At 37.4% G+C, this 14443-nt stretch overlaps 1 protein-coding gene across 3 annotated transcripts; it reads right to left on the bottom strand.

The window, feature by feature from the left end:
- Positions 1 to 4270: 4270 nt before the first annotated feature.
- On the bottom strand, positions 4271 to 13822 carry LOC121492109 (butyrophilin-like protein 1). 3 transcript variants are annotated; one of them, XM_041757455.1, is made up of 10 exons: positions 13543 to 13822; positions 12905 to 13039; positions 9943 to 10293; positions 9064 to 9345; positions 8722 to 8922; positions 8109 to 8129; positions 7994 to 8020; positions 7785 to 7811; positions 5845 to 5871; positions 4271 to 5146 (listed from the first exon to the last, which is right to left on the bottom strand). In XM_041757455.1, the coding sequence occupies exons 2-10, from the start codon at positions 12984 to 12986 to the stop codon at positions 4617 to 4619; spliced, it is 1548 nt and encodes a 515-aa protein (XP_041613389.1). In that variant the 5' UTR covers positions 12987 to 13039; positions 13543 to 13822; the 3' UTR covers positions 4271 to 4616. The 3 variants fall into 3 exon arrangements, with proteins under 3 accessions (XP_041613389.1, XP_041613456.1, XP_041613524.1); XM_041757522.1 differs by having other exon boundaries at positions 13624 to 13822; XM_041757590.1 differs by lacking the exon at positions 12905 to 13039.
- Positions 13823 to 14443: the final 621 nt, after the last annotated feature.

The raw sequence follows: 14443 nt of genomic DNA, 5'->3' as shown, positions 1-14443 counted from the left end.
TTTTCATTACTTCCTTTCCTCAACCCTTGGAAACCACTTATCTGTTTCTTGTCTGTATGGCTTGACCTATTCCAGATATTTTATATAAATTTCATTGTACCATATGTGACCTCTTGTGTCTGGCTTTTTTTACTCAGCACACTGTTTTTGCTGGGCATATAATTCATTCCACTCCCCTGATGGATTCCAATTCAGTCTCTACCTTTTCTTGCTTACATGGTTTCTGACAAGAAGTTGACTGCAATTCTAATCTTCATCCCTCCATGGGCAATATGTTTTTCTCCCGTAACTTCCTTTGAGATTTTCCATTTGTCTTTGGTTTCATGCAGTTTGAATATAATGTGCTTAGGTGTAATACTTTTAGTGTTTATCCTTTTTTGGTATTCTCTGAGCTTCTGGGATCTGTGCTTCCATATCTGTCAAATAGTTTAGGATGTTCTCAGCCATTATAATTTCAAATATTTCTTCTGCTTTCTCTCTTCTTCTGGTATTCCAATTGCACAGATGTTACATCTTTAGATAGTGTCCCATAGTTTTTGAATGTTTATATTTTGTTCTCTTTTTGTCATTCTTTCTTTTTTTTAACATTTTAGTTTAGGAAATTTCTGTTCATCTCTTTTCAGGGTCACTAACTCTTTCTTGGCCATTTTGAGTTCACAGACAAAAAAAAATGCTGTCAAATTTCTGTGTCTGCTTATGTGGCTTATCTGGTCTTGCATGTTTCCTTTTTTATTTCTAGTGGAGATCCTTTCATATTATTCATAATTATTTTAAATTTCCTGCCTGATAACTACAACTTCTGTGTCATATCTGAATTTCATTCTGATGCTGAATTTGCTTCTTCAATTGTTTTCTGTGTGTGTGTTTTGTTTTGTTTTTGCCTTTGGCATGCCTTGTAATTTTTTGCTGAAAGTCATAAATGTTGGATGAGGTAATAGAAACTAAAGCAATTAGGCCTTTAATAGAAGGATTTACATAAATCTGATTAAGAGTTGGGCTGTATTTAATGTTTTCCACAGCATAGGCACTAAAGGCTTTAACTTCCTCTACTGTCTTTGTTTTTGTCCTCCACTTGACATTGGGGTTTCACTATGTACTGTTTTTTAAAGTCTTTTTCCATCCTTTTAATCTTTTTTTTTTTTTTAATCTTTTTTTTTTTTAATCTTTTTTCTTAACCTATTTGTATTTTTGCATTTAAAGTATTTTTCTTGTGGGCAGCATATATTTGGCTATTTATTTTCTTAACCAATCCAACAGTCTGCCTTTGCATTTAATGTCATTATTGATATAGTTCAAGTCTATCATCTGTTTATTTTCTGTTCTATCTATACTATCTTAACTTTTTCCTCTTTTTCTGTTTTAATTCATTGATTATTTTTGATGATCCATTTTCTTGCCTTTTCTGGCCTATTAGCTGTAATTTTATTGTTATTTTAGTGGTTGTTCACAGTTTATGGCATTCACATTTAACTTACAACATTTTAAGCTTGACTGCTGTTACATTATTTCATGTCTAGTAGGAGACTCACAGCAGTATATTTTCATGTTTTCTTCCTGGTCTTTGTGCTATTGTTGTCATACATTACATTTTTTTCTTCTGTTATAAATCCCATTCTTCATTGTTACTATTTTTGTTTAAAAAGTCTCTTATCTTTTAAATTTTTGAAACAATAAAAAGATATCCTTCTATAATTACCCATACAGATATCCGTTCCCAGTGCTCTTCACTCCTTTGCATAGATACAAATTTCCATTAGTTACCATTTTCCTTCTGCCTAAAGGGACTGTTTTAAACAGTTTCATTCATTTCATTTCATTTATTTCATTTCATTTCTTGTAGTGTAGGTCTACTGGTGATGACAAGTTTTTTTTCTGCTTGTCTATAAATAAAAACATTTTTAAAAATATTTTATTTATTTATTCATGAAAGACACAAAAGAGAGGCAGAGACAGAGGGAGTAGCAGGTTCCTGAAAGCATCTTTATTTCACCTTTGCTTATGAAAAATTTTCACTATGTATTAAATTCTATTCTGATGATATATGTTTATTCCAGTACTTTATGATATTCCTCCACAGTTTTCTCTGTTTCACTGTTTACAATGAAAAATATTCTGTCATCTTTACTTTTGTTCTTCTATACATAATTTAATTTTTTTTTAATTTTTATTTATTTATGATAGTCACAGAGAGATAGAGAGAGAGGCAGAGACACAGGCAGAGGGATAAGCAGGCTCCTCGCAGGGAGCCCGATGCAGGACTCGATCCCGGATCCTGGGATCATGCCCTTAGCCACCCAGGTGTCCCTAAATCTGGTTTTAAGTAATTTAATTTTCATGTGCTATGTGTTTTCTTTACTATTGTGCTTTGAGTTCATTGAGTTTTGCTACAGAGTGAATGTTTGTGTGTTCCCAAAATACATATGTTGAAGCCTAATCCCCAAAGTGATGGTATTTGGTATTTCCACATTTGGGAAGTAATTAAGAGATAACAATGGAGTCCTTAGAAATGGAACTAGTGTCCTTGTAAAGGAGACCCCACAGAACTCCATCAACCCTTCAGCCATGTGAAGACACAGTGAAAAGACAACCATCTACAAACCAGGAAACTAGCTCTCACTGGACACCAAATCTGAAGACAACTTCTCAGCCTCCAGAATCATGAGAAATAAATTTCTGTAGTTTATATACCACTGAGTATATGGTATTTTTGTTAGAGGAGCCCAAACAGACTAAGACAGTTTTTTGGGTCTGGAGTTTATAATGATCAAATTTAGAATATATTTTTGGGTCTTATTTTCTCAAATCTTTTTTCTGTCCCTCTCCTCTTCTTTCAAGGACTTCAGCTGCCTTTGTATTGGGCCTTTTGAAGTTTTCCCATGACTATTGATAGGCTTTATTTTTTTTCAATTCTTTTTTTTTTTTTTTTTTGCGTGTGTGTTTTATTTTGGATAGTTTCTGTTTCTATGTCTTCCAAGTTCACTGATCACTTATTTCTGCAATGGTTAATCTACTGCTAGCCATATTCAATATAATTTTCATCTCACACATTGTCATTTCCATCTAAAGAAGTTAAATTTGTTTTTTTTAAATGGATATCTCTAGTGAATTTTTTGAGTATCTGAAATATAGTTATAACTTTTGTTTTCATGTCCTTGTTTGTTAAATCTAACACCTGTATCAGTTCTGTGTCAATTTCAATTTATTGATTTTTCTGTTCAATTTGAGTTGGGTTTTCCTGCTTCTTTTCAAATCTGTTAATTTTTTATTGGATGTCAGACACTGTGAATTTTATCATGCTGAGCTCTGCTCTGGAATGAAGGTAGATACTTGTAAATAAATTGATCCTTTTGAGTCTTGCTTTTAAGATTTGTTCATCCGTATTGGATATTGGATCAGTTTTTAGTGTAGTGCTAATTATTCTCTGCTACTAGGGCAAGATTTTTCTGGGTATTCTACCCTATATCCACAGAATTTACCAGGTTTTTCAGTCTAGCTCATGAAAGTACATTCTCTTCTTACCCCTGTTTAAACCTTAAGTACTATTTCCTCTAATCATCTTATTAGAGGGGGAAGAAGGGCCTTTCCTTACTTCCACTGGTGAATATACTTAGAATTCCCCAAAGTAGTCATTTCCCTTATTAATATCTTTGGCAAAGCAATAAAATGTCTTTCTTTAAATACTTCAATATATTCTCTCCTCTTTGGTTTTCCTAGACCTCTACCATGTTGATGTCATCATATTTGTTAGAACTGGTTTGTGCTTAGATATTTGTCTTTTTCTTTCCTCAAATTATCCTTGTATTTAAGATATAGCTTAGCATGTATCAAATTATAACTTTTCTCCAACATTTGAAAATAGCACTATTTTGTCGCTTTTATTTAGCATTGCTATGGAGAAATGGGAGGAGGCTTTTCTAATTTTTACTCCTTTGAATACTGCTTTAACAGTGCTACTCAAAGTGTTGTTCACAGACCAGTGAGCTATATTAACTATTTCTTACCAGTTCTTTATGAGACAAATACAGAAATAGAATATTACAGATGTTTTAGAACAAATCAACAGAGAAATTTTAAACATATTGAATCTAACAATAAAATAAATACAACTTGTAATTGTATGCATGTTTTTTATTAACTTCATATTTCTAGTAATTTATTTTAGAAAATTATCAGTCTTTGGGGATCCCTGGGTGGCTCCACGGTTTAGCGCCTGCCTTCAGCCCAGGGCGTGATCCTGGGGTCACGGGATCAAGTCCCACATTGGGCTCCCTGCATGGAGCCTGCTTCTCCCTCTGCCTGTGTCTCTGCCCCTCTCTGTGTCTCTCATGAATAAATAAAATCTTAAAAAAAAAAAAAAGGAAAATTATCAGTCTGTGATATATTAAATATAAAGCAAGAAACAGCATTTATAACAATAGCAACTACAGCATAAAAATTCTTCTCTGCAATTAAGAAATACTGCTTAATATAGTCAGGAACTGTGTTCCTGAGGACTTATGGAGCCTCAGCCCGAGAGGCCTCATAATCAGTGTGGCTGAGGTCACCGATTAGAACTGGCATGCTAGGGTTTACCGAGAATGGGCTATTGTCTTCACAGTATAGATTCTTCCTGTAAGTCACTTAATATTGCAGAGATGGGAATGCTCCATGCATTTAAGGTTGAAGTAAGGATAGACTGACCCAGAGAAGTTTGTCTGGGTGAAGGAAAAGATGTGGGTACCCTCAGTCATGTCATAGAAAGAAATGTCATTGTCTTCATAATCCAAAAAAATCACAATCTTTTGTGGACACTTTCCTATCTGGAGACAGTCATCCTGGGAAATGTTTGGGGGGCAACAGGTGAGAGTCCGGTATTCACTTCCTTTCTTCTCTAAGACTCTGAATTTCTTGTTTTGTAGATCTGTGGATAGCTCAGTCTTGTCTGTGAGTTTCTCATAAACACCGAGAGTCCACTCATCAATGTCTTTAATAATTACTTCCCAGTAGTGTTTTCCTGAAGTGAAGTCTTCCTGATTAAGTGTGATAAGGTTGCAGTCTCCTTGCTTATCACTAGGAGACAGATCCTGTGTTTCCACTCTAAAGTTCTCATTTCTCTCTGAGTCAGAATTATTCTGATGAAAGATTTCCATGTTCACAGTCACATTGGCTGGGGAGAAAGAAAAGGGAAAGGAAGGGTCAGTATTATATATTATATATGTTATATATATATTTCAGAAAGCTGTTGTGCTGGTGAAACCTTAAAGAAATTAATCAAGTAGTGAAAGAACCCCTGTCCTCTGAATGTGTGTGTAATGGGAAAGGTGGCGCTGTGGAGTGCTCTCACCATGGGTTCAATGCTACTTAGCTCATTTTATCTTACCTATGCTATTATCAGTGTCTTGGCAGAGTATCAGAGTGAGCTGGGACTTGCAGTGTTTACTTGAGAATAGTGTTCTTCCCAAATTCTCTACAAATTCCGACTATGTTCTTCAATTAGTAATAGGCTCCATGTCAGCTGGCCTCTTTTAAAAGAGCAGCTGTGTTACTCATCATTTTGAGCACTTTTTACTCAGTTGGAGATCTCCTCAACTGAGGGGCTATAATTTCTGTTCAGAACCAAGTGCCCCCACCACCACAGGTGAAAAAGCATGGCCAATATGTGAAGGTGGAAATATAACCAGAGTAGCTAATCCTAGCAGCAATTTTCATTTGAGGCCAACAATTAATGATCTTCACGTTCTTTCCTTTCTTTGCCTCTGTCTTTTTAACTAGGAGATAATGTTGAGAGGGAAAAATGGGATAACAGAAGGCAGGTTAGAAAGGGGTCAAAAAGATTAAAAAAAAAAAAAAAAAAGAGCTACTCACCACACTGGAAGTGTTTCTTCCTCCAGTCTGAAAAAGAGCAATACAAATTGAACCTGTGATGGAAGCATGCCCACAGAATGAAAAGGAGGGACACACTTCCTTTCCTATCTCTTCTCAGCTCTCTTTTCCTCCTCCTTTGAGCCCTTTGAACTCTGCAGTGTCCAGAAACTACAAGACAAAGGGTGTACTACCTGCATGTGTCTCAATTAGAAATGATCCCCTCATTGGGCAGATGCTGGAGGAGTAAGTCTGGAGAACATCTAGAACAGGGTCTAGTGTTCTAGGCACCTATGCTTTTAATACTTTTGTGGCACTCCTCATTGAGGATGAAAGCTATACGATGTCCTTTCATTTTATTTTATTATTTTATTTTATTTCAGGGTTTTCCCAGCCAGTGACCACCTCAGAGTAGAGTTTAAGCTTATAACCAGGGCTTTTAAACAGTCCTTTTTTATTTAAATGCTTGTAATCACATTTTTAATATTTTTCTCCAGAAATTTCTTCATGAGGAATAGAACTACATCTGCTTCTGCCTGGACCCACTTTTCTTATGACAGAACTTGTGACTTTATTTAAAGACTGGATATTCTCTTAGTGTCTTGGGGCAATAGGCAGTAAGAATTTATCCATAGGGATGTCTGGGTGGCTCAGCGGTTGAGTGTCTGCCTTTGGCTCAGGGCGTGATTCTAGAATTCTAGAATGGAGTCCCACATCGGGCTCCCTGTAGGAAGCCTACTTCTCCCTCTGCCTATGTCTCTGCCTCTCTCTGGGTCTCTTATGAATAAATAAATAAATAAATAAATAAATAAATAAATAAATAAAACTTAAAAAAAAGAATTTATCCATAATTCTTGATGGTCTTTCACTGAGATGCTTCTTCAAAGAAGGGTAGCCCTCTATACATAGAATTGATGAATATATAAGGAGGCTGAGATCAGGAAAGCAAAAAATGATTAAATTCTTCAGCTGTGATGGAGCTAAAACTAAAATCTGTATGTCCTCATCCTTACTATACTTTGTTCTCTCCTCTAGAATCATGGGAACATTTTTAAGCATCTTCTGAAAGAAAACTCTTAGTAGAAATTGCATACTGACTTTAACCCTTGGGAGGGGCACCTTGACCTATCTTATCAAAGTACTTATCACGCTGTGAGCAGTTGGCTGGTTCTTACCTTACTTCTTCCAATGGATCTTAATTTCTACACAGTCAGAGATTATGGTTTATGCCATCAACATCTAGAACAATAGTGAGCTTATAAAAATTTCACAACTATATATTTAAGGAAAGACCTAGTATGCTTTTGAGGTCTAACTCTGTATTGCACATGCACACACACTGTCTTAAACACACACAGTACATGGACCAGAGATTAGAATACATAAAATAGCCAATTCCCTCTACCATCAGACAAATATATCTTTACAGTGGTAGTAAAATACTTTGAAAGATTGTTTTTCAAACTTTTGCAAATATAAACCTTGTTCCTGTATATTGAACTTTCCCTTCCTTATTTCAAATAGGTAAAATAAATAAAATAATAATTAATATATTTTCCCAAATAGAAAATATAATATATTATCTGCTTTTTAAAACTTTATTGAGAGTATAGCAATGCTGATATAATATAGCGTATTCTTTAGTCTTCTTAAATCTCATCAAAATCACTCTGAGTTCATTCCTTCCCTTCTCCATAGTGGATGGGTTAACAATTGATGTCGAGTCATACTCGATAATATAGAATTTATAAGTCAACAGTTATTTCTCCTTTAACCATAGCTATAAAAAACAACTGAATATTTGAGCTTCCAAATACAAAATACTATAGATTGATACCAAATAAATCTTTACAACTTGCAAGTAGATGTGTGTATGTGTGCTTATATCTCTGTTTATTGCACTCAGAATATCAGAGACACATAGCAAGATCTAAGTTACTTACCAGGATACAGCAGGGCCTTCTTCCAATCTAAAACATAACAGATCCAGTTCAGACAAGGCAAGACATCCAGAGCCTCACATTCTCCTCCCTCCCCCTTATTTTTTTTCACTAGTCACTCTTAAATCTTTCAGTCTTTCCCTTTGAAGAGAGGGAGCTAAGAAAGTGCTAGACATCAAACCTTGAGTGGTGAGGAAAACCCAGTCTCTTACCTTCAAGGTATAGTGCCTTTCGCTGTTCTGAAAGAAAGAACATTCAGTGAGTCCCAGAACAGATGTAGAAAGGGGAGAAAATTCTACACAGGGCATGAGAAGAAGTAAGACTCACCAAGCTCTGCCTTGAGTTTCTCTGAAAGAAGAGATATAAAATCCATCAAATTGGGTTTTGGCTTCTCTTGAGTTCATGGAGTAGCTGAATGAATTCAATGTGGCCCTCCCTCAGAGGTCCCATAGTTAAGTAGGTGAGAACAATTAGCAAACACACATTCAGAATCTAAAATGACAAGTGCTAGGAAAAGTTACATGGGAAACGTCATAAACTCATTGAGGAAGGAGTGCCCATGCTTCAATGGGAATTCAAGATTTCTTAGGTGTTTAAGAAGCTTATTCTTGAAGGAAGAATAGGAGGAGAAGACAGGGGAAGACATTTCTACAAGGAGACATAACAGCACAGTTTGGGTACAGACGTATGAAGGCCATGGTGTGGTTTGAAGAGCCCCACCTTAGAGGCCTGATAGCCACTGTCCACAACTATCCAAGCTTCTCACATCGTTTCCTCCTTTTCATAGGGCTCCAGCTTTATGGAATTTGAATTTATGAAACAAGGGTACTCCATGTTTCCCTTGGGGTCCTTTGGCAACCTTTTATTTCCTCGTCTGCCTTATACAACCTGTACCCCCAGCTTTTCCATGAACCCTATTTGCTCTGCTTCCTCGATTTACCTGTGGCCTTCTGTGCCATTTCCTTTTCATTTTTCATCTGATCTCTTTCATTAAATTCTCTCTTCTTTTTCTTTACTTCCTTTTCTTTGGCTTGATGTTCTCTCCAGCCAGTGTAGCTGATTCCAATGAGGAGGAGCATCAGCACAGGGACTGTCCCAGCCAAAGCTGCCTTCCATGGGTCCATCTTGGGGAAGAAAGGCTCTGACACAGGCATGTGAAGACACAGTGAGGACTAGCCTGGAGGCCATCCTGCCCTTTCCCCAAAGCTTCCTGAGCCCTCTTTCCCTCTTCCCTTCCCTCATCACACTCCCAACTCTGCTTTGGGGATTGTACCTCATTCACCTGGGAGGAAGATGCATGATACTTTCTCTTGTCCGGAGAGGGGATTCTGGATGGAACAGGTCACATTGCCCAGAGAGCTGTCCATAACCACAAGAGATGCTTCCACATGGAAGAGCCCATCTTCATCTTGGGTCTGAGACTCAGAGAGGGACTGTAGATTCACTCCCAACATGTCATTCCACTGTACCTTGGGTTTTGGAAACCAGCCATCTGAAGAGCATAGCACTCGGATCCCACCATCCTCAGGTCCCATCATGTGAACATGAGGCACAGAGCCCAACCCTGAGGAGATAAGGCATGTGTTTAAGGACTGTGGTCCTTGGGGCTTAGGAGTCCCTGAGGCTGAAGGTTGAAGTGCCCTCACTATACTGATAAGTAAACTGAAGCTCAGAGGTCAATAAACCTCTCACAGTAAATGTTAGGACAACCTGTGATTCAATTTTGAAATCTTGAAAACTTGATGTCTTTGCACTATACTTAGACTAAGAGAGCTTGGGGTCATTTCAAGGAGAGGAAAAAAACAGGTACAATTAAAGTTAGAAAAAGAAGCTTAATTCTATAAATTGTCTTTCTCTACTGATTGGGTGAAAACTAATGTCTGAGGGTGTCAGTACCTGTCTGAATTAATACTAGTCAATTAATTTTCTGGGGTCTTTTAGGATACCAAAACATATTCAGAAATATTGCCTTTTTTGGTGTTTAAAGTGAATAGAGTATATAGTCTTATCCTCACTGCACAGCTTAGAAAATTGATATTCTGCAAGGTAAATTAAGAATTTAAGGATGATCATAAGAAATGCCAAGGTAGGAATCCAGACATCCTCATTTTTCTTTTTGCTTTATACCATGATATATACATTCTATGCCAAGTTAACATACCTATGACATGAAGCTCCACAATAGCCTCTTGGGAGCTCTGACCATCCTTAAAATGACACTGGTACTGGCCATGATCAGAGGCACGAACATGTTGGATCAGCAGGGCCACACCTCCTCTGTTGATGGAGTCCCTCACCAACTCTGTCCTGCCATGGTACTCCAGCATTTGCTCCCCACCGTGTTCCTGTCCATTCTGGTACACAAACACAGCTGGAGAGAATTGGGTTCTGTACCACCGAATGTGCATGTCAGCTGCACTCTGCTCTGGGGACAGCTGGCAGGGCAGAGTGGCATTTGCCCCTAGCAGAACCATGATGGGCTCAGCTGGTCCCTTCACAGAAAACCCAGACACTGCATGAAAATCAAAGACAGAATAGGGAAATGAGTGAGGGGGATAAGACAAAAACACCCATCTTAATTTCTTTCTTATTTGCATTGTTTCCCAAAAAAGTTATATATGTCATATATCATATATAATATGAAAAAAAAGTTATATATGTCATATATATATATATATATATATATATATATATATATAAAACCTAACTTCTTTAACTATATTCTCCAGAAGTAACAACTACTGATAGTTTGGCATTTGAAAGGACAATTTTTCTATGCGTTTACAGATAGTATTTGTATGTAAATTATGTAAAACCTATTTATTTATTTATTTATTTATTTATTTATTTATTTATTTTTTGTAAAACCTATTTAAAAGAGATTTATTTAGAATTAAATGTGGCAAAGTAGTTCATTAAGCAATTATCCCTTCTTTTGGTAGGAGAGGAGTAGAAGGTACTTCTCTCCACACCCATCTCTTTCTCTCCCAAACTCTGCTCCTAGGAGGATAATTAGTCATTTCTGATCTGAAGATTTAGGTTACTCTGTGCTGAGGAGGGAAAGGATTAGCAGTGTTTTTCATCTCAAAGTGAAAGGTAGAATTTATAAGGTTAAGTTGCTTTTTTTCTTAATAACTGAATGCTTGGAATCTTAAAGAATAATTTTTCATAAAAATTATTTTTTTGAGAGGACTTAGAAGCCAGTGGTTCCAGGTTGTAAGAGCAGAGCAGTCTTTACCAGAGAGGATGGTTGGATTCCCTGGGGCAGGGAAGGAGGATGCTGCAAGCTGAAAATGAAGACTTTGCTTAATTATGGAATAAGCTCCTTTGTCAAGTCACTTAAGGCATCTGCTTGAAAATTACTTTATTTTTAAAAAAAGATTTTTATTTACTTATTTGAGAGAGAGAACACAAGTAGGGTAGAGGGTCAGAGGGAGAGAGAGAAGAAGACTCCCTCTGAACAGGGAACCTGATGATGTGGGGCTCCATCCCAGAACCCTGGAATAATGACCTGAGCCAAAGGCAGACACTCAATGGACTGAGACTCCCAGCTGCCCCTGAAAATTACTTTAGTACAGAAATCAATCATAACTAAAAGGTGACTGATGTCCCCTGGGCAAAACTCGTACTGGCAGAGGCCAAAGATGTAGCTTTTTTCTATGGTTAAAGCTTAAAGGCCCACAAATATGGTGACTCTGGAGTGGGAAGAATTCAGAAAGGCATGGCTATGAGGGGACCCAGGAGTGTTGAGCACCAATGGCAAGGCCACATGAGCTTAAAGGAAAAATCCCATGGCCAATCTGTCTTAGAGAGGGTGGACTAGGCTAGGCAAGGAGCATGACATTGGCCATCAGGCTGGATGGTCTCCCTTCCATCCCTTCCCTGGTCTCCCTTCTCTCCCATTCCTATGTAAAACCCAGAGTACTCAACAGATACGTGTTCTTAGTTAACACAGAGCTACTGGCTGTACATGTTGTATGAGTCATTTAATTTAGGGAAAGATATTTGACATTACTCATAGCCACAATGTAGTGTAAAAGTTATTTTATTTCTCTTAAATGGAGTCATTACATACCAGTTTCTGTAATAAGGAACATCTAATAATTTTAGTACAGATAGTTTAGCTCTACCTATTGTTTTTGACACAGCATATAGCATCATGTTTAAGCTTTTCCTGTATCAGTGTAAATATTTATGTTGCTTCCAATTTATTATTACTATAAACAGTCCCACAATAAACATTTAATACATATGTACATATACACATGGGAGAACCTTTTTTTTTAAAGATTTTATTTATTTATTCATGAGAGACACAGAGAGAGAGAGAGAGAGACAGAGACAGACAGAGACAGAGACAGAGGTGGAGGGAGAAGCAGGCTCCATGCAGGGAGCCTGATGTGGGACTCAATCCTGGGTGTCCAGGATCACGCCCTGGACTGAAGGCGGCGCTAAACCTCTGAGCCACATGGGCTGCTCCAAGGAGAACCTTTTTTATGATAAATTGTTGTATAATTACTGAGTCAACATGTATGGACATCAAACATTTTAATACTCCCTGCTAACTGACATCAGATTAAAGAGATTTTAATTTAAAAATCTCATTACTGTAATCTCATGGTTGATTTCTCTCCAAACTCTAGTCTGAAAACTTTATCCTGAGGGTCCTTTCTATTTTATGAAAGAAGGACTCAAATCCCAGAGGAAAACAAAAATTATTTTTCAAAGATCATAGCCAGATAGAGCCCAGGGTTTCCAAATTCTTTGTGCTCAGACTTGGGTTTTCCTCGCAGTGGGGAATGTTATAAAGTATATTTAACTGATAATATTACATTGAAATTAAGCAGGTTTAAATCACCCGAAATCAATAAATAAAGATTTAGATAAACATTGTAGCTATGAGTTTTATAAGATCTATCCAGAGTAATAAGGGGTGTTGATATAAAGACCACTCCCATTCTTGGCCAGAACCTTCCAGTCTGGAAACACAGTCACAGTTTTCTCCAATATAAGTGCCTTGGAGAGGAGGTACATGACAACTGATACATGATCTGAGTTTTGTCATCATCTAAGAAGAACCATTAAAAACAAGCCAATAAAAAAAGAGGAGAGAGAACACTGACCTGCTGAGTACCATGTAGACACCTCAAGAAGGAGGAGAGGGAGGAGGAAGCCAGCAGGAGAATAACCAGGAGAACCCACCATCTTCTTCAGAGCAGAAAGTGAAAGGACAAAATGTTTCCTCTGACAAGGAAGTACTGTGTAAGACAAGGTGGTGAGAAAGCCACAAGAGTGAAAACTTTCAAGAAAAAAAAATCCCCTGTTCAAAAATTTACTTTTATACACAGTTTTGGCCTGTTCTTCACAGACCACTACCAACTTCAACCTCTCCCAATGCATTTTCCTTCCTTCTTTCTGAAAACCAACTATTTCCCCAGCAGGTATAGAAAACTATAAACCATTGTCTTGTGACCCACGGGCTCTCTTGAAATTGAAAAGCTCGAGTTCATTTTGAGAAATAAAGGCAGATACAAAATTAATCCACTCCTATTAGCCAATCTAACTTCCTCTTTCTTGCATTCATTCATTGATTCATTCATACATTCACATGTTTATTTTGACCACAAACACTCTTGTGGCTTAACTCCAGAAAGAGAAGGGAGTTTTTTTTACCATGTGACCAGGATCCCAAGCCTTTTTGTTTTTATGACCTACATCTCCCACAGACACATCTCCACATCACCACACATTTCTCTCTCACCATTCAGATTGAGCCAAGAGACTTCCTGGAAGTTTCTGATCTCCTCAGACTACAAGGTCCAGCTCCAGACACAATTGGTACCTGGTTGCTCCTGTGGTCAGCATCCAAAGATATGGCTGGAAGGGTTGGGAATAGTAGGTTTCTTTTTTTTTTTTTTTTTTTGAATAGTAGGTTTCTAACCCATTCCTAGACTGGAAAAATGTCCTTAGGAAGGGGGTTACAGGCACTGACATGTGAATGCCTCTCCTAGAATGGATCCAGTGAAAAAGTCACAACCTGTCTGCAGTTCTTGCAGCTACTTTGAAAGTGGAGGTAAGAAAGGTCATCCTAGGGGACTTTGGACTGGTGGGGCTATAGAACAATAGTGTGTCTTGGTTAAAAAAAAAAAAAAAAAAAAAAAAAAAAAAGCTCAGTGTAGCTTCCTCCTCCTACCTGCAAAGGGCTGAAATCACATTATTCAGGAAGAGAGAATCCTTTTCCTGTGTGATATTCAAGGATGTTGGTCATCCCAATGTTGAACTCACAAAGTTAACCGATTGAGGGAACAAGAATAAGAGATACAGGCTTCTTCCTACCATACCCTAACTGGCACTGAAAGCTGTGCAGGGAAAAATAAGAGTTGGAAAATAGAGGACTTTGTGCTCTGTAAAGCTTAGGGCTGTATTTTCAAAATCTTTAGGGCTCCCCAAAGTAAAATGGGAATAATAATACGGTTATATGGTCTTAGACATGGAATGTGCTCAAAAGGCATTTCTTACTACTTCAATTCTTTCCACATCCAAGTCATGTTTTTTCATGTCACACAAGGCTTACAGATAATTAAGGACACAAATAGCAGTTGCATAAATATTAGTATGAAAACCACTAACAGAAAGATGAATGGATAAAGAAGATGTGATCT

The sequence above is a fragment of the Vulpes lagopus genome, chromosome 1, assembly GCF_018345385.1.
Source record: "Vulpes lagopus strain Blue_001 chromosome 1, ASM1834538v1, whole genome shotgun sequence".
NCBI lineage: Eukaryota > Metazoa > Chordata > Mammalia > Carnivora > Canidae > Vulpes > Vulpes lagopus.
The sequence above is the reverse complement of the archived record's forward strand: the minus strand, read 5'-3'. Positions and strand labels throughout refer to the sequence as shown.